General features: G+C 37.8%; 1 protein-coding gene across 2 annotated transcripts in view; it reads right to left on the bottom strand.

The window, feature by feature from the left end:
- Positions 1-27,100, bottom strand: part of HIKESHI (Hikeshi, heat shock protein nuclear import factor) — a 38,028-nt gene extending 10,928 nt beyond the window's left edge. Inside the window, exons 1-2 of one of the 2 annotated variants that reach the window (XM_027848034.1) lie at positions 26,691-26,796; positions 18,721-18,958 (exon numbers count right to left, since the gene is read on the bottom strand). In XM_027848034.1, coding sequence (XP_027703835.1) covers positions 18,721-18,958; positions 26,691-26,720 — 268 coding nt within the window. In that variant the 5' untranslated portion in view covers positions 26,721-26,796. Of the gene's footprint in view, positions 1-18,720; positions 18,959-26,690 lie in introns of both variants that reach the window. The other variant, XM_027848033.1, reaches the window with a different exon arrangement.
- Between the last annotated feature and the right edge of the window lie 897 nt (positions 27,101-27,997).

Below are 27,997 nucleotides of genomic sequence, written 5' to 3' on the forward strand. Positions count from 1 at the left end.
TTCTGAAAATCATTATTCCATGATGACTATGATTTGGTCATAGCAGGAGGAAACTTAAAACTGATCATTTTTGGCTTCTCATATTCAACATGGATATGGGAAAGATATTTAAGTTTCTATAAACAGACTTATTAGTTTGCATACCATCTCAATTCTGATTGGATTTTCAAGTTTGATGACAATACAGTATTAGTAGCATGGCCTGTATATAACATCACTTTCTGAACTCCTGATAGGAGTAATAATGGACAAAGTCTCAAGCCTATGACAAAGTGTCAAGTATGAAAAAATGTCAAAATTTGACAAAATTGATACTGCAAGATCTAGAAAACAATGCTTTAGTATCAATAGAAACCTTATCTCAGTTTCTAACTACAAGAGTTTCTTATTATGGAATGGTGAGTAGTACACAGCCTGTCAAATTCAGTTTCTCTATGGATGTCATTAGTAGAATTGAAGCTATACACTGCCACTGAGAAAACTGCCAGCATAAAAGGAAATCCTCATGGTAAATTTCATCTCAGCTCCAGTCCAGTTGAAGCCGAAGCACCAAGTAAACCCTCTGACTTGCTTCTGCCATTCAGCCTCGTACATCTGGAGAGAACTGAAGGACCAGACAGCCAGGGCATTCTGCAAAGCTTTTCTAATTCCTAGCTGTCACCTGATTACATTTGTTTGGGCAGTTCCAGAACTTCAAGAGTTTGTTAACATTCATGACAATTTTAATGTACTCCCAGATGGTGAGAATGTGCCATGGTTATAAACTAGCCCTATAAGGCTTCCATTGAACCTTGGGACATACGAGCCTACCCGGATTTATACTCAGAAAAGTTTCACACCAAAAACAAACCTCTTTTTTATAGCAACATACACGATAAGATATAGTGACAAGACCTGTGATTTCAATGACATAGAGAATTCCCAAATAAGGAAAACTCTTACTAATGCAGGTTGGTACCTTCTGTGCAACTTAATCTCTGGGAGGAATGCCTAAAGCACAGAAAAGGGAAATTACTTGCTCAGGGTCATACAACCAGTATGTGTAAGAGACAGGATTTGAAGCCAAGTTCTCTTGGCTCTAGAGTCAGCTCTCCAGCCATCACACTAAGGCTGACTCTTGTAGCCATTATACTTAAGCTAATTTATAAGCAAACACTAAAAACAGCATGTCCCAAAAGTCTTAGTGCATTTTTAAGCTATGAAAGCTTACACAGATGATGCTCTTCTTTGGAGCAATTTGTTAAAGCAAATGAAATTTCTAAGATAAATGATCATATTTCCCCACTAATTCTTAACTAATCCCAGAACAATTTATATCCACTTCATTTCTAAGATGGCAGAGGAAGCACAAGACTTAAGACAATCTAGGTTCCTTCCAAAGATTCTTTGAAACCCTGAATTTTAACTTGGGTGTCAAAAACTGATGCTCTCAACACCATGTATACACTTCCAGGTTTCAGACTTCAAAACATTCATAGTTTCTGTCTGCTGTCAGGAGGTCACAGCACAGGGTCCTGAATCTTTTTGTGGTGAGAGCCTACTGTGCTCCTCACATGAAACCTAAAGATTAGTAAGGAGGGTAGGGTATCAATGAAGTCTTTGTTTAATAGGTGAGGCCTTTAAAGTGGTGGGACTCAGGGACTCTGCTGCATGCCCATCTCCCCATGGAGAAACACCAGCAAGCCACAGGATAGGGGCATGGTGAGACCTACAAGCCTACAACCAGGTAATTTGAGATCTCTGCCTTAAGGGATCCTCTCAACACTTGTTTCTCAGTCAGGGATCCGCTTTTCAATTTAATTTAATTTACATATGATTCTGGTAATTAAAAAGCTTTATAGCTGTTTAACTTAACAATCCATACTTAATGGATCCTTTAGAAACTGCTTCAGATTCATAGTTTAAAGAACTATCATAAGAGCTGAGAGAAAAGGAGAGGGGTAGTTATACATAGAGATTAAGATCTCCGTAGAAAAAGAACCACCAAGGCTGGGAGCAGGCAAAGCAATGGAGTAGTAAGTGTTCCTGGAGCAAGCCTGAGCTATGAGAACAAAAGCAGATAACAATGGCATAGTGAAGGAGCAATTCCTATATACCCCAAGGAGATCAATGACAGGGAGAAAGGTCTCATTTATACAAAATAATAACAGTAGCACTTTCCGTGGTAGAAAAGAACTATGGGCAGTGGGCACACACAATGGATGAACCAATTGTGGTGCTCTGGAATCAAAGAATCAAAATTCAAATCTGTTTTTGTCGCTTATCTCCTATGTGGCCTTGAGCAATAGAAAGGGAAAAGACGGTGGAGAGAGAGTGTTGCTGGTAAGTAGACAGTGACAAGAGCATCAACAAAACATTTTTAAAAGGAGAAAAAGGGAGTTTCTAGGCAAACAAATAAAGACTAAGCCTCCTGGACCCAGAAGAAAGCCTAGAAAATAGCAAGTTTCTGAATCAACTGAGGAAATTCCAGAATGGAAGAGAAGCTTTAGACAAGGGACAGAATGTGATGTGGTGGGGCAAACCTAAAATATGACCTTCAGTCATACAGTGAATTATGAAGATTGAGTAGGCTGGGAGTGGAAAGGGTTTACTCTCCAGTGATGCTTAATGCTTTGCTCTTTTAGGGGTAGGCCTCAATTCCACAGTAGTACTGTTAAGTCCAAAGAGTTGTATATGTTCCTCAAGGAGGTGGGGCTCAACAAAGGAGAGGTTGTCAGATTCTATAGCAACTCTAAGTGTTTTTCCCATGTTTTTTTTTTTTCATCTTATTTCTTTTGGGAGAAGGTCAAGCTTATGTTAAAAATTAGTTTTATTAACATTTGAGGATTTTTAAAATAAAGCAACCACATTCCTTGTGACAAAAGAGAAAACCTATGTTTATAATAAAAGCATTCATTTCAATTTGAAAGATGTTTAAATCATATAAATTATAATCCATGTAAACAAAATGGCAGTTTGTTTTCCAAAAATGTCAATGAAACAAATAATCATTGCTTAACTTTCACATATTAAACTTCAAATGCAACAAATCCATTGAACCTAGTACCAAAGACACACTTAATATAAAAACCACAGCAATACAAATATAAACCTTCAATTAGTAAAAATAAAGGTCTATTACCTGAATGTTAAAGGCAGATTGCCATTTATTCCGAACTTGTTCTAATGACTGTGACAAGCTCCTTTCTCTAAAATTACTATCCCTCCACTATTTACTTAAATATGTAGGCAACTAATTCTACAAGTTTTTCTCTGGTAGTTTTATATCTTGAGGAAACCAATGAATATTTGGGTTACTCATCTATTTTCTTTTTTTTAATAATGATCATTTTATTTTATCTCTTTGTTGCGATATGCATCCTTAAGAATGTCTTTTATGTACAAACATCATCCTTTTCCGATCACTTGCAATTTAGGTTCTTCTGAAACTGTGTATCATAAACATTGTCATATGACATTACCAGGAAAATATTTATGTTAAAAAGTTTTGCTTTTAATCATCTAGTTTATTGTTTATATGCAGTACCTGTTCAAAACAACTATATGGATGGACTAACATAATGGCTATTATCATAGTCTGAGGAATACCCATTGTTCATACACTTTGTCTTTTCAGTGTTGGTTAAACAGATTTCTCTTAAATAACTGGTAAAATATCATCTCTGAATAAGAACATTTAGAGAATTCTATTGTTTAGATTCTGTGTTAACATTTTCCATGACAGAGGTAAGTATCTAGCTCTCTATTTTATTAAATATTTGATATTAAAACTCAATGGATCAGTGTACCAAGTTATTCAGTAGACACATTCCACAACGAGAATCTTATCCTATTTTAATGATGCATTTTGAAGACACCTGGTTTTATGAGAACCCTCAAGACTATATTTTGTTCAATGATGTGAACTTTTTAAAAAATTCAATAAACAAGACACCATAGAATATGACAATCTCTGTACTTTGTTCATAGATTCATAAATTTAAGAGCTGGAAGGGACATCAGAGGCCATATGAATGGGTTGTAGTGACTGATATCTTCAGTTGCCCTTTCTAGTAAAATTCATTCAATAAGCACTTATTAAGTATCTTGCCCCCTGAATGTGTGCATCACCCAGGATCTTTTACACTCTTTTGGAATCTTCCCCTCTCTGAGATTCTGTTCTCTTCTTGAATTATATACAAATTCTAACAGGGTCATGTGGGTTAGTGGGTTCACATGCCAAGCTTTCTTTAGGGTCACTATCCCCTCAACTGCCCTGCAACTCTTTCTTGAGATAACTGCTTATAAACTGCCATCCTCATCTTCTACAAACTTGTACTCTATGGTGTCCTTGGCTCTCACATCCTTACACTCATCAAGGAGATAAATATTTGAGAGGTAAGGCATTTTATGAGTTTTTTCAGCCTCCTCATTGTGGCAACCCTATTATACTAGTTAAATTTCTCTGAAGTGCTCAGTCTGAATCAATTGCTTTGTCCATTTCCCAAAGTCGAAACTTGATTAAATAAACTTAATTAGAGCTAATATATACTCGTACAGCGTCTTCTCATCACTATCTATCTTCTAATTTGGCAAATATAACCTTTATTCTATTTAGTGCATTATCAGACAGCAGACTGGGCTAATTACGAACTAGAATCTACATCTATTCATCTCATCCAAATCTATAAAGTCAACTTTATTTTTGGTTATAGTTATGCTCTTGCCACATCCAATCTTCAATTCTTTTTTCAATGTTCTTCATGATAAATGAGAATCAGACTCCTGAGTACTATACAAGTACTTGGCTTCTTTAATTTCTTGAACCCAAACCACATTTATAGTGAGAATGTCAATAGGGATGTGGTTCAGCTCCCTTGCTACTATGCTAACTTGCTGGTTATAAGACAAAGACTACACATTAAAAATCTTTTATTTGGACCAGATATGTGATGTTATTGGTATAGGAAATTCTTGTTGAGGAAAACTCCCTCTGCCAGTGTAGATCAGCAACTGTTATTTCAACTTAAAGTTTTCATTGCCTATCTAAGGCAATGTGAGGTTAAGTGTTGCCCAGAGTCACACAGCCAGTATATTTAAGCGGAAGAATTTGAAACAATCTTCCTGACTTTACAGACAGTTAACTCTATCTTTTATATCACAATTCTTTCCAGCCCATTAAACATACCAATAGTTATTGTGTAATTAGATAAAATGAATGTGTAATTTAAAACTGTGATCCTTAATACTTTTCTGACCCAAGGTCCATCATCATCATTTATGGAAGCAAAAAGGTCCAAAAGATCTATTTTTATTTCTATGGATCAAAATATCTGAAAATATAAATCATGACCCTATGTCCAACCTCCACACTTAGGTAGACTGTTCAAGAGCTGAGAGCATCAAGTATGACTCAAAACCATCTCAGTTTGGAAGAACTAGATAGAATTTGTGTTTCACTAGCAAAGCCTTCAAGAATCCAGAGAAACCTCTACACAATGATGAAGCAATGGACATTATGTATAGAATCCCTCCACCACTACCCATGTGCAAATACATCTTCCATCATATTGCCTAACCTTTACCAATGAATCAATAAGCATTTATTAAGCATTTACTATGTCCCAGGCACTGTGTCGAGGGAAAAGTGGGGAAACAAAGAAAACATAAAAAGAGTCCCTGCCCTCAAGAAGGAGTACAGGACACAGAAATGAGAACAAACAAGATAAACACAGAGTAAAAGGAAGGTAACCTTAGAAGGGATGGCACTAACAGCTAAGGAGACCAGAAAAGAAGTCCTTAGAAGAGGTGACACTTGATATGAATCTTAAAAGAAGCCAGAGATTTTATGCCAGTAGGTGGAAGGAAAGCATTTCAAGAATGGGGGACAGCCAGGGCAATGGCATGGAGACAGGAGTCTTCATGTCACACCCAAAGAATTGCAAGTAGGTCAATATAAATGGACAATGGAGTGTGTAGAAAGTAGTAGACAAAATTGTAGGAAAGAACCAGTTTGTTAAGAGTTTTAAATGCCAAAGGAATTTATATTTGATCCTGGAGGTAATAGGAAGCCACTGAGTATATTGACTGGAAATGGTGTTGACATGTTTAGTCCTGTGCTTTAGGAAAATCATTTGGGAAGCTAAGTGAAAGCATTAGGGTAGAAAGAGACTTTAGGCATGGAGACTCCTCAGTAGACTACTGCAATAGATCAGGTGAGAGGTGATGAGGGTAGGAAATAGGCTGATGGCTGTATGAGTGAAAAGAAGGAGCCATGTGAGAGATGTAAAGAAATTACAAGACTTGGAAAAAGACTGAATATAGGATAAACAAGATAAAAGAATTCAGATGATGTGGAGAATTGTGAAACTGGGTGACTGGAAGGATGGTGGTGGCCTCAACAATAATTTAAAAATTTAGAAGAGAGAGTTGAGGGCAGGAGAGGCAGGGGACACAAAGGAATTCTTTTTTGGGCATGTTGAGTTTGAGACACCTACACAATATCCAGTTCAACAGGTTCAACAAGCAGCTGATAATGCACAACTAGAGTTCTAGAGAGAGACTAGGGCTAGATACATAGATCTAGTAATCATCTTCAGAAAGGCAGTAACTGAAACCCTTGGTAGTTGATGAGATCACCAAGTGAAAAAGTATAGATCAAAACAAAAAAAAAAACAAGAAGAGGGCCCAGGATAAAAGCCTTGAAGAACACCCACATTTAGTGGGCATGACACAGATGAAGAAACAATAAAGGAAGTAAAAAGGATTAGTGAGACAGAAAGGAGAACCAAGAGAGTTTCCAGGAGAAAGGTGATCAACAATGTCAAATATGTCAAGGGAGAGGTCAAAAGGGAGAAAAGGAGGGAATAAACATTTATATAGTGCCTACTATGTGCCAAGCACTGTGCTAAGTGCTTTTTACAAATATTATCTTATTTGATTCTCAACAACCTTGTGAGGTGGATGCTGTTATTATCCCCATTTTACAGTTGAGGAATATGAGGCAGAGGTTAAATGACTTGTCCAAGGTCACACAACTAAGTGTGTAAGGCCAGATTTTAACTCAGGTCTTCCTGACTCCAGACCTAGCTCTCTATCCATTGCACCACTTAGCTACCTCTAAAGGATGAGGATCCTCAAAAGGAAAAGGATTTAGAAGAGACCATATTAGATTTGGCAATTAAGAGATCACTAGTAACTTTGGAGAGAGCGGTTAAGAGCAGAAATCAGATTGCCAGGGGTATAGAAGAGAGTTAGTGAAAAGGAAGTGGAGGCAATGACCATTGATTTTCTCAAGCTTAGTTGAGAAGGGCAGGTAGGTATCATCACATAGGATGATAGTATCTAATGAAAGTTTTTTTAAGCCTTGAGAGACTTAAGTGTGTTTGTAGACAAGGAAAGTACCAGGATATAGAGACGGACTGAATATTAAAGACAAAGTTGGGATGATGGTGGAGTAATGAGCTGAAGAAGACAGGAGGGGATGAGATAAAAGGTATATGTAGCCAGTTTTAGCCTATGTAAGCAGAAGGGCCACCTCATTATCAGATACTGGAGTAAACAGAAGATAGTAGGAGACAATGTCAAAGGAATTTGAGCTGAAAAGGGGAAAAAAAAGAAGGAAGCTTTCAGAGGATGACCTCAAATTTTCAGTAAAGTATGAAGCAAGGACCTCAGCAGAGAGGGGCAGAAGGGACTTATATGGGAGAACTGAAAAGAAAAGCTTTGGAACAGCTGCTGCAATAAGTGGAACGGGGAATCAATTATGGGGGGAGGGGTAGTAGGATTGCCTCCTGATTGAGATTAGGTAGCATAAATTTATAGTGGATCTAGTGAGCACACACACTTTCATGATTTCCTCTATTTTGTTTTGTTCTGCAGCACAGGAATAGAAACAAAGGCAGCAGATGGTGGGAGTTAATACAGGGCTGGACTTTGGTAAGGCATAATCCCAAAAGGACAAGGAAGCAAGGAATTCACTGAAGGATAAAAATTAAAAACCAGTCTCACAGAAACTACACATAGACCAACATCTCATACTATATACCAAAATAAGTCCAATTAAATACATGACTCAAATATAAAGGGTGACATCATAAAAAAAAAAAAAACAAAGAAAAAATTACCTTTCAGATCTATGGAGCAATGGAAAAGTTCACAACCAAGCAAGGGATAGAGCGGGTCACAGAAGATAAAAGAGAAATTTCTATTACTCAAAATTGTAAGGGAAGAAGGTGACTGGGAAAATATTCAAAGCATATTTCTTTGATAAAGGTCTGCTTTCCAAACTACATAAGGAAATGATTAAAATCTGTAATAAAAGCCATTTCCCAACTGATACATGGACAGTTTTCAAAGGAAGAAATCCATTCTATTCAAAGTCATATAAAAAATGCTCAGTTTTAGACTTTCAAATAATATAATATCCTCCTTCAACCCTACTTCCCCTATGTCCCATTCCAATTCTGCATACTCCTGCTTTTCCGTCTGGAACACCTGCTCCACAACTAACAAACTTGCCTTTCTTTACCTTAAACCTCTTCCTTTCTCACTCCTTCCATCTCATGGCACTCACTGAGAAATGGTTCCCTCTGATGATGCTTCTTTCCTTGCTATCCTTTCCAGTACTTTCACTCATACTTTGAATCACCGGATGAAGGATTATGTTCTCAGTACTACACACACTGATGGATTTCTTATTTCATTAATTATCCATGTAATTCACATTATCCTTCCTATAAACTTCTTTAACCATTCATTCTAAAAACCAACTAAGGCTGTTACCAATACTTTTTAACTTCCTTTTTGACTACAGCTGCAAGAAGAAAGGAGAGAATTCAAGTAAGATTATGTATGACTACTTAATGTACCTAGCACTTCCCCAATCATCGGAACTCAAAAAATTTAAGTTAAGATTCCTTTCTTTGACTTATTAATCACAACATCAGAGTCTGGAATATGTTTCATTTATATCCCTTCTTTTCTATCCCCATTACCAAGCCCCAATAGAAAATAGGCCATTATAACCTCAAGCCTGTATTATTGCAAAAATACCCTAACCGGCCTCTTTGCCACCATGTCAAAATTTGGCCCTATCATCTTTTTCCAACCTTCTCTCTTATTATTCCCCAAATGTGACTTGAGCTGGTAGTTTCACTGTTTCCCAAAGGAATCACTTTCATTTCTATCTCTCTAATTTTGAATACTCTCCCCATCCCCACTCTACATACACATATTCCGTAAAGCTTTTTCTAATCACATTGGCCCATTTTGCCTTTCATTCCCTCAGAATTTCTCTAGGACTCATTTTCCATAGCATACGTTTTGACACTTAACCTCATCTTATATTGGTACTGAAATGTGTCAAGTTTCAAGGTCAAATCTTGACTCTCAGCTAGGCTGTAAGTTTCTCCAAGGCAAGGACTCTGTCAAATCCTTTTCTTACAAATGCCACCATGCCTTGCTGAGAATACACATTCAATAATGACTTATTATTAAATGAGATAGAAAAACAAGGTACATTAAAAAGAAGGTGCTTCAACTGTGCACACATAATGTTTTCTCTTGCTACTTGTGAAACAGAAGAGACTAATAAATTTACTGATGTTTCCCCAAAACTTTTCTTGCTTCATATTTGTTTTCTTAATAGCACGTATAAGTTAATTTAAGAAAATATGACTATAACAAAAATAACTACTGTGATATGTAAGGCAATTTATAGAATATGACCACAGTTTTAAAATCTCATTTTGTATAAATGATGTATCCCTGAAAAGCTGAATATAAACTCTATTGTACAAAATGACTGTACTAGCAGTCTGAGGGGACCAGGAAAGGCCTCTCTTCAGAAGATGGGATTGGGATGATTCCTGAAGGAATCTAGGGAAAATAAAAGGTGGAAATGAGTGAGAAGAATATCTTAGGCATGGAGGCCAACCAATGCAAAGGCACAAAGTCTGGATATAAATGATCATGTTTGAGGAACTGCAAGTAAGCCTGTGTCAATTAACTGCAGAGTGAGTGAGTGCATGGAGGCGAGTAGAATGTAAAAAGACTCAAACAGCCCTAATACATAAGGGTATAACCAAACAGTCCTTGAAAGAAGAACTGCAAAGTATTCACAACTACATGAAAAAATGCTCCAAATCATTAATAATAAGAAAAATGCAAATTAAAACAACTCTAAGATTTTACTTCATACCCTGCAAATTGGCAAAGATGACAAAAAATGGTAATAGTCTACACTGCAGGGTTGTGGAAAGGTAGACACACTAATACATTGTTGGTACAATACATTTTGGAAAGCAATTTGAAATTACATAAAGTGACTAAAATGTCCATACCCTTTGAACCTGAGACTCTAATACTGGGATAATACCCCAATGGAAGCCAATAATGAGAAAAAAGTCCCCATATATGCCAAAATATTTATACTAGCATTTTTTTTTGTGATAGCTAAGCATTGGAAATAGAATCAATGTCCATCAAATTAAGAATGGCTAAACAACTATGGTACATAAATGTCAGAGAATACTACTGTGCTATAAGAAATGATATATGTGATAAATATAGAAAGGCACGTAAAGATCTACATGAACTGAAGTAGAGTGAAGCAGAGACAAGAAAACAATATATACAGTAACTACAATAATGTAAATGGAAAACACACACCACAAAATATAAAGCAAATGTAACAAAAGTAAAAAGATCAGGCGGGATTTGAATGAAGAGATGCGGGAAGACACTGCCAATTTACCCATTCATAGAGGTAGGAAGATGACAGGTGTTACACACTGCATGTGTTTTTGGGCTTTTTCAATGTATTATAAGTTGTGCTGACTTTTTTATTTCTCCTCTGAAAAATACTATTTGTCATAATGGCTCCTTAGAAAGGGAAGGGATACATATGGTGATGTAAAAAACAGAAAATATAAATTAAAACCTAATTTTTAAAAAAAGATTGTAATGGCAAGATAGAAAAGGGGCAGGTTATAAAGAGCTTTAAAGGCCTAACAAAGGCATTTGTGTATTTGGTCCTGAAGGTTAATAGGGAGCCACTGGAGCTCATTAAACAGGGTGTGACAATGGCCAATGACAGCTTTAGAAAAATCACCTTGGTAACTGAGTGGAGGGTGGACTGATATGAAAAGAGATTTGGGGCAGGGAGAACAAATAGAAGGCTATTGCAGTAGTCCAAGCCAGTATCTTTTTTTTTCTTATGTTATGAAAAGAAAAAGAAATAAGTTGCTTATGCCTGCATTGCAATTCCCCCAAACTTCATCAATTGTAAATAGCAATATGGCAGAAAAGGCATCGACCTGGTTTTGAATCCCAATCCTACTACTTCCTAGGGTGATGCTGACCAATCATTTAACTCTATCCCCAGAGATCATATACCACCTATCTGGTCCTCTTCAAAAGGTTACTGTGAGAATCAAATGAAACTACATTATGTACCAAAGCTCCTATAAACCGTAAAATGCCAGCCTAAAATAAGGTGGTATTACAACTACTGTTCTCCTACTCTCCAAAATTTGTAACTATGTAGTCACCTTTGACTCTCTCTCTCCTTTATCCCCAAAATCTAATAAATCTGTTTTGTTCCTTTGTTTTATTCATCAAATATGACCTTTTGTTTATATTTTCACAAATAACATACTATTCCAAGTTGCCATACCATCACTATATTATTGCAATATTCTGCCAAGCTGATCTCCCTGCTGTCAACCTCTTCTTTCTTTCTAACACAGACCAGAAAAATATGCTTCCTAAATACAGTTTTGACCATTTAATTCTCTTTATCAGCACCTCACAGTAACCTCCAATCATCTATCTGGCACAAAACTCAGAACTTGCTTTAAGGTCCTTCTCCCATACTTAATAGTCACCTTTTTGGCATTTTAGTACAACTCGTGGTATTCAATTAATTCACAAGTTTTTAAATGCCTACTAGGTGCTAAATGATAGAATACAAAGAGAAAATAAAAAAGTATTTGTTATCGAGGAGGTTACATTCCTTAGTGGGAAACACCATGCACCCATACAAAAATATATACAAAATAATTACAAAGTAAGGGAGGCACCAGCTGCTAGGAGAAGCAAGAAAGGCCTCATGTAGGAGATGGTGGTTGAGTTAAGCTATGAAGGAAGCTAGACAATCAAGGTACCAAACAACCCACAATACCCTTATTACCACCATCATTTTTTAATGAATTCCTTCCTCTCAAAATGTAGAGTTGGAAAAGATTTCAATATCAAGTCCAATTGATTACCAAGAAAGAATCCCTATATATACCCAAGTAGCCATTGAACATTTACTTGAAGACCTCTGATTCAAGGAAACCTACTACCTCCTAAGGCAGTCCCTTCCACTGCCATCAAGCCAAAATTTGCCTCTTTGCAACTTCCACCCACTGTTCCTGTTTCTGCCCCTAAGAAGAATCAGAACAAGTCTAGCCTGCTTTCCAAAGGAGGGCCTTTCAAATTTTTGAAGATGAATCATGTCCCCCTTAGTTTTGTCTTATCCAAGCTAAATTTCTAGTTCCTATGCTCATTTGAAATGGAATTAAGCCCTTCACCAATCCAGTTACCTTACCTTGGACACTCCTCATCTTACCAATTAGAATTAAACATAATACTCTAGATATGGCTTGACCAGGACAGTGTATAGTGGAATTATTACCTCCTTATTCCTAGACATTTTGCCTCTCTTAATGCAGCCCAAGTCATTAGCTTTAATAGGTGCCACAACCCATTGCTGACCCAATCACTAAAACTCTCAATTGTGGCTTTTCCTGTTTAATTGAATATTATACAACTTTACATTCATCCCTAATGAATTTTATTTTATTAACTTCGGCCCAATATTCTAGCCTTTCAAAATCATATTGGATCCTGATTCTGCCATCCATTGTGTTAGCTATCCATTCCCATTTTGTATCATTCGCAAATTTAATAAATATACCACTTATGCCTTTAACCAAGTCATTGATAAAAATGCTAAACAGTTCACAGATTCCTGGGGCCCTCCACTATAGATCTACTTCCAAGATAATAGCAAACATCACCATTCTTTAAATCCAATCATTTAATCAGTTCTTAATCCATCTAACTGTATTATCATCTAGCCCACATCTCTCCATCTTTTCCACTAAGGTATAAGATAACTGATCAGGTGCTCTGCTGAAATCAAGATAAACAATATCTTTAGCACTCTTCCCTTCTTTAAATCTCTGTTCATGACTCACATCCCACATAAAGACATCTCAGCCTAACCCACTGATCCCAATCCTACCTCAACTGGCTTTTCACCCTGAAACTTCCCTCAATGCCTGTGGCATTCTCACTCTAAAACATCCCTCCACCACTGCAGGCCCCTTCTCTCACTGTTGAGTTCCTTCTTGTTGTTGCTGTCCAGCCCGGTCTGACTCTTCATGACCCCACAGACCATAACATGTCGGGCCCTTCTTTCATCCATTATCTCTCGAAGTCCGTCCAGGTTCATGTTTGTTGTTTCTATGATACTATCTATCCATCTCATCCTCTGCTGTCCCCTTTTCTTTCTGCCTTCAATCTTTCCCAACATCAGAGTCTTTTTTCCAACGAAGCCTGTCTTCTCATTATGTGGCCAAAATATTTAAGCTTCAGCTTCACTATATGACCTACCTGAATTAATTTCTTTAAGTGTTGACTGATATGACCTCCTTGCTGTCAAAGAGACTCTCCAAAGTCTTCTCTAGCACCACAATTCTAAAATGTTGATTCTGCAGTGCTCAGCTTTCCTTGAAGTCCAACTCTCACAGACGTACGTTGCTACTAGAAAAACCATAGTTTGACTATGTGTCAACGAGGTAATGTCTCTGCTTTTTAATATGTTATCCAAATTTGCCATACCTTTCCTTCCAGGGAGCTAGTGTCTTTTAATTTCATGGCTGCAGGTGCTGTCTGCAGTGATCTTTGAGCTCAAGAATATAAAATCTGACACTGATTCTATTTCTCCTCCCTCTATTTGCCAGGAAGCAATAGGACCATTTGCTAAGACCTTTGTTTTTTTAATGCTAAACTTCAAGCTAGTTTTTACATTCTCCTCTTTCACCCTCATCAAGAGGCTTCTTAATTCTTCTTCACTTTCTGCCACCAGAGTAGTATCACCTGCATATCTGAGATTGTTGATATTTGTCCCACCAACCTTAATTCTGGCTTTTGATTGATCCAGCCTGGTGTTTCACATGATGTATTCTGCATGTAAGTTAACTAAATAAGGTGACAATATACAGCCTTGTCTTACTCCTTTTCCAATCTTAAACCAATTAGCTGATCCATGTTCGGTTCTAACTGTTGCTTATTGGCCCACATACAGGTTCCTCAGGAGACAAGTAAGATGATTTGATACTCCCATCTCTTTGAGTACTTGCCACATTTTGTTGTGATCCACACAAAAGCTTTAGTGTAGTCAACAAAGCAGAAATAGATATTTTTCTGAAACTCCCTTGCTTTCTCAGCAAATGTTGGCAATTTGGTCTGTACTTGCTCTGCCTCTTCAAAAACTGCTCTTCTTGTAATTCTCTATTCACATATTGCTAAAGCCCAGCTTGCAGAATCTTAAGCATAACCTTGCCGGTATGTGAAATGAGCACAACTATTCAGCAATTTGAACATTACTTGGCACTGCCCTTCTTTATGACTGGGAACATAAACTGATCTTTTCCAATCCAGTGACTACTGTTGTGTTTTCCAAATTTGTTGACATGTTGAATATAGCACTTTAACAGCATCATCTCCTAAGGTTTTTCTTTTTGCTTCTATTTTTATCTCTAGTGCTTAGCAAAATGCCTGGTACATAATGAGTGCTTAATAAATACTTTTTGACTGACTGATCAGTCACATTAATATAAATTTATTAATTATCTGCTTTGTATCCACTTCTATGCTAAACAATAAAGAAAACACACACACATGAAGTAGAAAATATTGTCCTGTCTTTAAAGGACTCAAAATCTAAATAAAGGGGCAAAAATAAATGTGAAACAGAGAATACTTTTCCAAGTCTAAACTATGTGATATTTACTCTAAATCCAAGTTCAGTGGAAGGACAAATTAATGTGGAGAGGAGTTAGAAAAACATCATAGAGGTAATAGTGCTTACTTGATTACTGAAGAAAGAGCAAAATTTTGAAAAGCAAAGAGGAGAAAGGATGACACAATAGCATTAACAAGGGAGAAGTGAATGAACATATCACGTTCTTGAGACCATCACAGAATGAGTAGAACTGCCCTGACAAAAGCAGATAACCTGTGCTAAAGTTAAAAAATAAAGGGTAAAAAAATCAAGCTTGATATGTATGACAGAGTCAAATTACAGATGGTTTTTAAAAGCAAGTAAAAGAGTTTGGACCTGATATGGTAGTCAATAAAAAAGACTCTTGATCAGAAAACTACAAAATTAGCCAGATATTGTTTAAGCAAAAACTTCCAATTAGAACTGACCAAAAGTAGAAAGGGCTGCCTCTGGAGGTAATGAATTCCCTATCCCTGAAGGTCTTCAAGCAGATGCTGGAAAACATTCAATAATCAGGGATATTATAGAGGTGATTACTGTTCAGGTATGGGTTAGATTAGATGCCCTCTAGGAGTCCCTTCCAAGTCTAATTTTATATTATTCTGCAAAATGTAGTTAGGTTCCTTGTTTCTGCCACATCATAAAGTTAAATTCCCTCCAGGGTAGGAACCACACCTCCTCCCAACACCGTGTTGGGCCCATCAGAAACTAGTCTTTCTGCATTTATGTGTGTAAGGATCTTTATTCTTCCAAGCTCCAGGTTAAAAATTCATTTGTTGTCCAGGCTCTCTAAGCAATTAAAATATTTCCATTCTTTCCTAAAATGCCATTTTTTATTCTTCACCAACATGAAAACACAAGCAAAATAGTTCTAAGTAATTGTAAAATAAGTCAAAAATTACATACACACATATACCATGACCAGCAATTGAGTAACAGGCAGATTTTGCTGCCTAGACTCTAATGTCAATTCCCAGTAAAAAACATTTCCTCACACTTGAGCACACATATCCTTGGTTAGATTTAGCTAATGTGTAAAATATACAGAGCATACAAAACAAGAAATGACACTTATGAGGCTTCAAAGTATAAATATACTTCAAAATCATCCAAAATGTTTTAATATGCTATTTCCAATGTTGAATATTAAATTTGCTCTTTTATCAGATATTTGAGGTTAGGTATTTAAAAAAACAAGTGTTTTTCAAAACACCTCCTAATGTAAAACATCCAGAATGTTTCAAGAATAACCCACTACCTATTTAATAAAATTTACATGCTTCAAGCCACTAGAGGACAATTTTATGCTCCTGTATTTTATTTCTCCCTATCACTGAACAAAGCTTTAACAATTGGATTGTTTCCCTGGGAAAAAGTAACTAGAAAAAGGCTCCAATCATATTACAACAGAAATAATACTGTGGAGAACAATTTAGAGAAAAAGACAAAAGGATTTTCTTCCCATCATCATTATTTAAATTAAAACAGCACCCTACACTTTTACATCCCTGAACCAAATAAATTTTCTAGGAGACATAATTCCAAAGTAGCAATAAAAATACTGCTTAACAACAACTGAAGGCAAAGTTATATGATAATCATCTATTGGTCTAGTTCATTTGGACTAAATTTTCTTCAAACTAGCTGAGAAAATACCAATAAGGGTATGTCTAGCCTCATATTTCTCTCCATCCTCAACTAGTTATCAAGGAAAATAGGAAAAAGATGAAATGACAAAATATAAGCCTATCCTTTTTGTGATTTATAACTCTCTCAAAGCTCTGAGATACAAAGGCAAAAGGGAGAGGGAGTGTCAAGAGTATGATACTAAAGTGCCTGAACTTGGGGTTAGTGGAAAAGGGGGAAAGAAAGAGAGGTATAATTGACAGTAAAGTTTCTGAGCAAGGCCGGGGTAGGGGAGAAGAGTGTTGATTGTAAAGTTCCTATGTGAAGCCAGAAGGGGGCAATATTTCTACCTTCACTCCCCTGGGGCCTTAGAACACTGATAAACTACCATAGGATGTGGCAATGGCAACAAACTTAGTGATCTACCATGTAAGGTTTGGAAACTGCTATTATATGTTGAATCTTCTAGTTGGAAACGAGTACGATAAATCGTTTCTGCTTCTTTATTAACTAATATGTAAATCTTACTGACAACTATAAGCCCATCATAACCTATCTTCTCTTCTCTGAAAGAGGCACTTCCTTTATTCCAAAAGTCTGCCCTGGTTAGACCATATCTGGAGTATGTTCCTTTCTGGGCACTACATTTTTGAGAAGGATACTGATAAACTGGAGTGTGGCCAGATATGAAGACCAGCTAAAGGAACTGAGGGTGGTTAGCCTACAGAAGGGAATAGGAGAGAAAGAATATGTATTCAAATATCTGAAGGGCTGTCATGGCATATCAGGAGGAATTTGACTCATACTGCTTAAGTCCTAATGGCAAATACAGGAGCAAATAATGCAAATTAGAAAGAGGCAAATATAGGCTTGATTAAAGAAACTTCCTAACAATAAGAGCCATCAAAAAAAAAAAAGCAGAGTAAGTCACATTGAAAAGTAGAAGGTTCTGGGGCAGCTAGGTAGTGCAGTAGACAAAGCACCTTCAGGACCTGAGTTCAAATCCAGCCTCAGATATTTGATATTCACTGTGTGGCCCTGGGCAAGTCACTTAACCCCACTGCCTAGCCAAAAAAAAAAGTAGGTTACCATTCACTTAAGGTCCTCAAGGAAAGGCTGAATGAACATTTGTTAGGGGTGTTGTGAAAGGGATATTTTTCCAGGTACACTGAATTAGATGGCCTCTGTGTCTCTTCCATCTCTGAATTCTGTGACTTTTGTGAAAAAATTATAGCTGACTATAAGTTCATTTATACTCACATACACATACATACACACACACACACAGAGTTATCATCTTCAACACTATGATGATTACGCTGTTAGTGTTCTTATCTTCATGAACGGGCATCACAAAAACTGATGCCTGGCCAGTTATATTCCCTGAACTCTGTACAAAAATATTGAGCCTACAGAAATACCTATTCCTATTCCTCAGGAAAACTTTCATTTTCAGCTCCCTAGGATTTAGAGGGAAATTGGAAGCTCCATAAATTTCAGTACTGAACAAGTAAATGCCACAGTTTAACACTTGTATTCAAGAGCTTCGTGCCTTTCTCAGGGGTTCAGCTCATTATGTTGCCACAGAATGAGCACTATATCAGAAGTCAGAGACCCTGAGCTCAAGTTCCAGCTTTGTCACTAACTTTTGGTATGACCCTGGGCAAGCTACAACCTTCCTAAGCTTGCTTATTCACATATAAACCAAAGGCACTGAAAGGTCTCATTTAAATCTATTATTCTTTCTTTGATTGATTCTCTTCTCCAGCATTTGACATTTTCAGGATTGGTAATGGGATGTTTCAAGATCATATGAAACTAAGTTTGCAATCTGACACAAAGAGTTGCCACTGTATCTCATCTTGGTTTAATCTGTGTTTTATTTCAGAAATCAGAAATTTATATTGTGAATTACTAAAAAATGCCTGATTTATCTTTTGACTTTTTTCCAGTCTGTTCATTAAAATAACCACTGAAAGAAGGAACTTCTTTAAAAAGTCACACAATGTTTATGAAAGAATATGAAATATTTAAATGTAGAACTGTATAAAGCTTACCAGATTTAAGGCCTGAAATTTTGAAGATGGCACTTGGTTTCCCATTCGTGACAAACCCCAAGAGCTGCCATACTGGCATTCCACTTGAATCAGGATATGAAAAGTAGACAGATCCTCCCATGCCATCAGGAAATGGGACTGTTCCCAGCATAAACACCACGACATGGTTGATACTTTGATAATCAGGTAAGTCAAATACAAATTTATCCTCTGCCACTTGCTGTGCAACTGTTTGCACCTAGAAAATAAAAAATTCTCAGATGAAAAAGTTTGTGAGGTTCTGCAACCCTTACCTATCCAATGCAACACAGGCATAGTCAGAACCAAAATATTCTGGCTAGTCTAGTATTCAGACTGATAGCTACCATATATATCATATATGGATTAGCAATTTTCAAAGTATTATAACACAATAAAACATTTAACACTAAAACTGCTCGTTCCCACAAAAGCTTCTCTCTTTAACACCAATCTTCTTCCAATGATGCTATCACAAATTGCCAGTCTCAGAAGAATCAAAATCACAAGTAATGCATCTTCTTCTGGTAGGTGTAGAAAACTACCAAGAATAACTTGTGTGAGAAGTAATCGACAACATCAAAGACATGTATGACCAGAAATGGAGATGAGTCAATCATAAAACAAGACTGAGACACAACAAATAGATAGCCAGAATGCTAGGTTGGCACCCTCCAGATAGTAAGAGAACCTAAGAAAGGCCCCCAGTGTATGGAGTAGATCCTCTATGAAGAATTTAGGAGATAACTTGGATAAGAATCACAGTTATGATGCCATAGGAGACTGCAATCTGTCATCAGTTGAGGGATTACCCACAGCAATGAAATCATGGATTCATGTATCGGAATAATGCTAAAACTATAATGAACATAACTTAATATATCTTTGCCACTCTAGAATCCCCTTATCACATCTTACCTAAAAAAAAAAGTACCATCAACTTTGGAATGTCAAGCCAACTTTAATATTTATCTTCTAGGAGGGGGTCTTCTTGTTATTTGTTTAGTGTCTGTGTGCTTGTTTTTTGAGGGGCTCTGGTCTACATAAAAAGAGGTAAGCATCACCTAGATTCTATTACATGAGGTGTGTGGTACTTGCCAAGGATAGGCTTTAAAAACCCCCATCTTTTGTCATTTTCAACAAAGAAATGAATCTAACAGCCAGTTCTGAGGAGAGAGAAGTGGAGAGTATATAGGAAAAGAGGAAATGGTAGGATTTCATTTTGCAATTCAGAAAGTATTCTTTCATAAAGGATACAAACCACAGGAGATCATTCTGCAACTATACAGACATAAATAGGTTGAATCAAAGCCTTGGTTTTTAAAGAATTGGCAGATTTGTAGGTAAGAGTGTACTGTCTTACTATAATCTAAATTCTATGTAACTGATATTCATTAGCCAAATCAGGAAATCTGGGTCACTACCAATGAATTACTTTAGGAAGAAAAACATTAACTCTAAATGGACAATTCTCTTTCCTCAAATATATACCTTCTTTTTCCTTTCTATGCATATGGCTATACATTACTTAAATATTATTTAATGTGCCTAATAAAACTCAGTATCTAGAGAAGGCTGTGCAGAGCCAAATGAAAAACATAATTATAATTACTGGAGGTATTAACACCCTCTAAATTTGACTTGGGTAAAGAGTACAATATGTTTTGTAGACAGGGCTCATTTCTAAAGTTCTTTTTAATCCTGCTTAGCCACAACATAAATAGCAAAATGAAACACTGTATTTCTACTACCTGCCTTGATGAATATTTCATTTTGGTATCTATATGACCTCTAGAAGGTTTCAAAAATGTATCTTTTTAGGTCAAGAAATAACCAGGTACTGAAAAAGATACTTGTAAAGAATCTACTCTTTTCATGGTATTTGACATTATATATTCATTTAATTACACATTAAGATGAGGTCCTTGCCCCTAAAAACACACATATTTTGGTTAAGTAGAATTTTCAGAGAATGAGGAAACATTTGAAACAGAAGTAAAAATTGACTCATCCCTTTAAGGAGTTGTTTTTAAGGGCAAATCATCACTAATTTGTTAAACGGGCCCTACCTACCACAGAGCATTGTTGTACAGAAAACACTTTATGAAATCTTTGAGCACGATATAAATGTGAGCTAGTACTAAGAGCTACCCAAATAATATAATATCACACAGCCCCCCAAAAAAATGGTGTTCTAAAGAATCTGTGCTTACAAAAACTGAGTGATGCATGACAAGCTTAAGGTACTAGGTACCACACAAAGTATGCTGTCTGAATAATAAACTTTTCAAAATTTCTGCAAACCATGGAGGTACACAGATACAATGTACCAACCATGAAATATTTTGATACTACCAATATTTTATAAATTTTACAAAACCCATATAGAAGTCTTCGCATCTTTGATACATGTTTTCCATATGTACCAAAGACAATGGGACAACGTAGCACAGTCTCCAACCATCCACTCAAAACCAAAATCAGCTATTACTTAGTAGAGGTTCTTACTTGTATTAAACACAAAAGTTTTATGAGCAGCTAACACTGTTCAATGAATGTTATTTGATAGTCTGGCCACCAATGACTTAGATAGGGGGGGGGGGGGGAAGCACTGATATAATAGAAAAGTACTAGTTTTAGAATCAGAAGATCTCTGAATCCAGCTTTGCAGTCACTTACTAACCATGTGACTTTAGACAAATCATTTCTCTGAGCTTCATTTTCTTTATCTAAAAAAAGTGGATAATAATTTTGTACAACCTAACTCAAAGGGTTGTGGTATCAAATAAAAGCATACTTGTCAAATGTCATGTAAATTTAGCAAGGTATTATTATCATTACTTTGACAGTCCATGACTTCATCAGCATGAGGACTCCCTCCACTGACGTTTATTCTAATCTTCTGGCATCTTAGTAGGTTTTCATGAGTTGTCATAGTTTAAAAAAAAAAATACCATGCAGTCAGCTCTTCAGTCACAAGCTTCACTGAACTCAGTTAGTCTGGTCTTCCAGCAATAAACATCAGTAAGTACTAACAAGCCATTCTGTAGGTCTGCACTGTACTCATTAAGTATTTATTAACCATCTATTACATGACACCACCATCACTCCAAAAAAAGTTGCTTCCCTGAAAAAACTTACATTTAATTAGGAGGAAACAGTATGTACACAGATTAGTAAATACAAAGCAATTTCAATGGGTTGTAAGGAAATAAGACTAATGAGAGAATCAGGAAAGGCTTCTCACAAAAGGTGGCACTTGAGACAGGAGCTACATGTTCCAAGGCTGAGATGAGAAGGAAAGGCATTCCAGGTATAAGGGGCAGCTAAGACAAAGCAAAGTGACAGCAGATGGAATGTTATGCATAGGGAACAGCAAGTAGATTGTAATATAAAGCATATGACAGGAACTGGAGTAATGCGTTGTCAGCTTAGAAAGATATGTTGGATACTATTTGCTCTTTCTTTTTCTTCTGTTTTGTTTTGTTTCCTCTTTCTTGTGGTTCCTCCTATTGGTTCTAATTCTTCCTTACAACATGACTAATGTGAAAATATTTTTAATAGGAATGTATATGTAGAGCTTTTATCAGATTGCACACTGTCTTGGGGAGGGAGGGGAGGAAGGAGAGGGAGAAAAATTTAAAACTCAAAAGGGTGTGGAAGTGATTGTTGAAAACTAAAAATAAATTAATAATAATTTAAAAAAGAAAGATATGTTGGAGCCAGACTTGGCTTTAAATGGCAAACAAAGTAATTTGTAGTTTATCCAAGAGGTGAGGGGGAGCCACAGAAGCTTCCTGAGCAGGAAGAGTAACATGGCATATTAATTTTATAATAATTAATTTGGCAAATGTATAGAGGATGGATTGGAGAAGAGAGGCTAAATGTAAAGAAATCAATTAGGAAACTACTGAAACAGTCCAGACAAGAGGACATGAAGGCTTGAGTCAGCCAGAAGTGGCCGTTTGAATAGAGAGAAGGGTATAGATGTGAGACACTGTGGAGGCAGAAACGTTGTTCTTGGTTGTCCTTCATTCTCCAAGAGGACAATGACATCAGGAGAGCAAAGTTTTGACTTGCAAAAAGGCTGAGCTGTGCAAAGTTATCAGCCTCATTTTCTCCTCCAGAGTCCAGTGGCAGGACATAGATCACTATGATTGGAGATGGTCCTGGATGCAGGGAGAGATCTCGGCCTTTTTAAGCTAAGGTATTCAACAGTTTTCAATATTACTGAGGCAATGCCCATTCAGTAATTAAGGCTAGGTAAGAAATGTGGCAGAGGTCTCAAAAAATAAAAAAAAAAATAGAAACACAATCTGAGAGGGAAAGACCCTCAGTGTGTCTGGCCAAAATAGAAACAACTGCAATTTACATTCACTTTGAGCCAATCGGGCCCAAACAACAACCAAATGGGGCTTGGCCTGGGACCTACTATTGGCCAATCAGTGAGAACCAGAGGGATTTGGGTTTAAAGGAATAGTCAAGTAGAAATGACAAAATTTGGCTTTATGATGGGGGGGGGCAGTGAAAGAATGAATGTTCAGTACTCCTGAGTTGTAAATATGGATGACCAGCAGAAATAGGGGAGTTAGAAGGAGGAGTAGGTTTAGGGGGGAAAGTGTTGGATATGTTGAGTCTGAAATATCTATAAGACACCTGTTAGGAAATTAGTGATGCAGAACTAGAGCTCAGGAAAGAGATGAAAGTTGGGTGTGTACATTTCAGAGTCATCTGCATAGGGATGGGAATTAATAAGATTACTAAAAATGAGGGGAGCCCAAGGCACAGACCTGGACACACCAACATATAGAGAGCAGAAAAGTATTGGACAGACATGTAAGAAGAGAACCTGGATTGAAGAGTACCATAAAAAACCAGGGGGAAGAGAACATTCAGAAAAAAAGTGTCATCAAATGCTGCAGAGATGAGGAAGAATGAACACTGAAAGTACATTAGATTTAGCAACAAAGATCATTGATGACCTTGAGCAGTTTCGGTAAAAAACCAAGTTTGAAAGGACTGAAAAACAAGTGAGTTAAAAAGTGGATGCAGTACATGTAGACAGCTTTTTATAGTACTTTGGCTGTGAAAGGGAGGACAGATGTGTGATTATAGCTTGAGGTGACAGTAAATTCCAGTAAAGATTTACTAAGGATAAGGAAGGTCTAGGTATGTAGAAGCTGAAAGAGAGATAACCAAAGGAGTAATTAATTTCCTGGAATAGTGAAGAAATGGGATCAAGAATACCAGTAGGGTTTGACCTTTGAAAGAAAGACTACCTCTTTATCAGAGCCTGGAGCAAAGGAGAGAATGGGGAAATGATGATAAAGGGAGTTGAGGCACAGAACTGAGGCTACTGAAAGAAAGAAAGGCAGATTTTCTTTTTTTAAGCATGATGCAAGCCTGAGAAGACCTGATGAGGGGAGGTTGAAAATTGTTTGAGGAGACAAGATTTGGAACAGGACCTGTGGTGAGTGCTGTGGAGTGATATAATCAAGAAAGAGTTAATAGATCAAAGACAGTTGTCAGGGCCCAGTGGAGAACAGGAATGCAATCAGCAAGTATGTGGCTTCTTCCCATATTCAGCAGCACTGGAACAGAAGTAGAGAGAGCCGATCATGGGAATAACCTCAGGTTAGAGTTTGAAAAGGAATAAATTTGGACAGGACAAAGAAAAAAGGATTCAAGATAATTCATAGAAAATTGAACTGGTGGATGGTACAACGTAAGCTACATTAGGGCAAGTGCTATTTCATCTGTCTTTGCAGCCCCAGTGCCTACCACCTCCAGGAACTTAGTAGGTGCTTAATAAATGCCTGATTGAGTCAAAGTATTAAAATGCAAAGAGAGGAAAGTAAGGCCTGAGCAAAGGTGCACCTGGGAATGCAAGGAGAGGTAATATGTCTAGAAATGATGTTGAGACTAGAGAATTTAGGAAGGAAGATAAGGAATAACAGGAAGGACAGAAAATTGTGTTTCAGATAGAGAGAGTTTTTCTACTCTGATAAAAATCTGTCAGAGCATATACTCTTACAAACCCTTCAAGAGTCCACAATCACCTGAATGCCACAGCGAAAAATCTGAGCAGGGTTTCAGTATGGTATTATATACTGAAGAAATTAATGAAGAGATTATCAGTTCTTTCAAGATTAATGTTCTCTTCCTCCTCAAATTACTTTGTATTTACTTATTCTATACATTGTGCATCCTCCAGTTCCTTGAGAACAAACAGTAAAGTATTAGTTTCTATATTCCTCCTACCTAGCACATTTCTTTGCAAACAGAAGGACCTTAATTAAGTTACTGGTGCCTTGGTTTGAGGGGTGGTCCATAGAGTGCAAAATGTGGTGCTTAGAAGACCTGGAACAAAACCCTATCTGGGACACACATAAGCTAAAAGACTTTGGGCAAGTCACTTAACTTTTAGGAACTTCAGTTTCCTTATCTCTCAAGTGCAGATTAATACCTGTATGGCTAGGCTCGAATGGGGTAAAGTATGCCAAGTACTTTGTAAACTTTCAAGGGCAAAAAAATAAAAATTCAGTTATCATTATTATAGGTGTTCAATATTCAAACAGGACTTTAGCCCTATTTAGCCCCTTTTTAAAAAATCAATTATGCCACCATCCTGTTCAAAATACTATAATACTTTCTAAAAGGGATGGAAATAAGAATTTATATGCAGCCTACTGTATGCCAGGTGCCTTTTACAAATATTATCTCATTTTATCCTCATAACAACCCTGCAAGGTAGGTATTATTTCCCCATTTTACAATTGAAGAAACTAAGGCTCACAGAGGTTAAGTGACTTCCCCAGGGTCATATCGATAGGAAGTGTCTGAGGCTGGCTTTGAACTCTGGTCTTCCTGACTCCAGGCCGACCACTGCCTCACTGAAAACTTTAAGCAGTAAAATTCTCTATCTTCTTAAACTTGAAGAACTGGATCTTAAAAATAACTGATTGACTCAGAGTATTCTTTTTTTATCCATAAAGAAAATGTAGATAGTAGAAAAATTTTATTTCAAAACAATTTTTTTTGTCAATTGATGCGCCTGATCCTTCTAGTGTTAATCTGTTGTCTGTGAACTCATAATTTTTTAGTTATTTTGATAACTATTTCAACATAATTCATTTCCTGTAATCCTACGTATTTTATTTACGCATTTAAAAACATCCTGAGGAGTCCACAGGCTTTTCCAGACTGTCAAAGGTTGGGGGTAGGGGGAAGGTTTGTGACACAAAATGGTCTCGAGCTCTTTTATTTTACCTAACCCAACCTCCCGTTTCACAGAAGAGGACCCTGAAGCCTAGATAAATCAACAAGCATTCATTAAGCCCCTACTTCCCACGTGACAGGCACTCAGCTATGCAAGCGCTAGGCTACCAGGAGGAAAGAAAAGAATCCCCAGCTCATGACACAGTTGAAAGCAGCAGAGCAGGCGGATTCAGTGCCAGGTCCTATGATGGTTGTGAATCCAGAGCTTCTTCCGCTTCACCCCAAAGCCGGTCCTGCGCTGATGCTGGTGTGCATGGATGACCATTTATGTGTGTGTGTGCACACGAGGAGACGCAGACGTATATTCACACACACCGGCCTCCGAAAGCATAAAACTGGCACTTACAGGACCTAACACTGTCACACAACAAAAGCGATGCCACACTACACATTACATACACACCATATATTAAACACACTACACATGCGCATTCACACACTACACACATTAAATATACCACACATGCACACTCCACATCGAATATACACACTACACTCACTACAACACATTACACACGCACATACTACACACATGCACACTACACAATCTCACACACACACACACACACACACCCCCATCGTACGTCCCAGGCGTCCACGACCCGGACCATCCCCCCAGGCCCGGTGCTGCCCCGCCCACCCTGGTTGCCCCGCTGCCAGTCCCGGTCCCTTACCAGCCTCCCGGCCACCAGGCAGCCGAACATGGCGGCAGCGGTGGCTCCTCCGCGGAGCGGGAGCGAGAAAAGCCCCCGGAGCTGGGCGCAGACGGCTGCGGCAGCTGCAGGGGCCGCCCAGCCCGCGACGCGCTTTCTCGATGGAAGTTTCCAGAAGGCGCAGCCACCCTTCCAGCCGGCGAGCTACATAGCGATGGAGGAGTCCCGCTGAGGCGGTGTTTGACTGACCTACAACCTCTGACCTACGCTCGGAGCCCCCGCCCCTCACCCAGCTTCCGGGGACGGGACCGGGCTCCGCCTGGGTGCCGAAGGAAAGGAAACGCGAGAAAACACACCCACACTCCCCAATCAAATCCCCACCAACACACAAAGGTAAGACTACAAATCCCAGCATGCAGTTTTCACCATAGTACCCGGTGGGCGCGGCGTCGGAGACAATGCATGCTGGGATTCGTATTCTAGAGAATGAGTGGTACACCTAACCTCGTCTTGAAACCGGACTGCAACAGATGTTCGTCTCTGTAGTTCGTCAGCTGGAGTTGTTACAGCCTTTTCTGTGTCATGGACTTCTTCGGCTTATGGACACCTTTTCAAAATAATGCGTTTAAATGGATATAAGACATAGAACTACAAAAAAAAAAATTATGTTGACAGTTATGAAAATATTTTTTAAAAGAAGTTCACGAATTTCAAGTCCAGAACCAGTAATCTAATCCAACGACCTCATTTTGTAAGTAGGGAAACTGAGGCTATATGGGCAATGATGACGACGACGTTGATGAAAATGAAAACAATGATGACAATAATAGTGATAAGAATGTTTTGATGAAACCATTGAAGAGGCAGGTGGATTATATGATGGAAAGCGAGCCGGCCCCAAAACCAGGAGATTCCCTCCTTTGATACGTGTTGGCTGAGTGAGCGGGCAAGGGGCTGAGCAGGGCTGTGCTCTCCTTAGCTCCAAGGGACGAAATTAGAGAGAAGGCGCTGACTTGCGTTTTCCAGATCGAGTCCCTTTTCTTATTTTAAATTTTACGGAGTACTTTACTCACAACAACCCTGAGGAGTAGGTGGTCCGACTTAACTCTGTAACAGTGAGTAAATTTGTGGAGTGTTCTTTATTTTTAAAGCCCTAATTATAACTATGTCATTTCCCTTTCCCCCGACCCAACCCAAACTCCAGTGGTTCCATATCACCTCTAGGATCAAATATAAAATCCTCTGTTCAGCGTTCAAAGCCCTTCATAGCTTACCCCTAGTACACACACACACACACACACACACACACACACACACACACACACACA

This window comes from Vombatus ursinus, unplaced genomic scaffold, assembly GCF_900497805.2.
Source record: "Vombatus ursinus unplaced genomic scaffold, bare-nosed wombat genome assembly UNPS02005659.1, whole genome shotgun sequence".
Lineage (NCBI taxonomy): Eukaryota > Metazoa > Chordata > Mammalia > Diprotodontia > Vombatidae > Vombatus > Vombatus ursinus.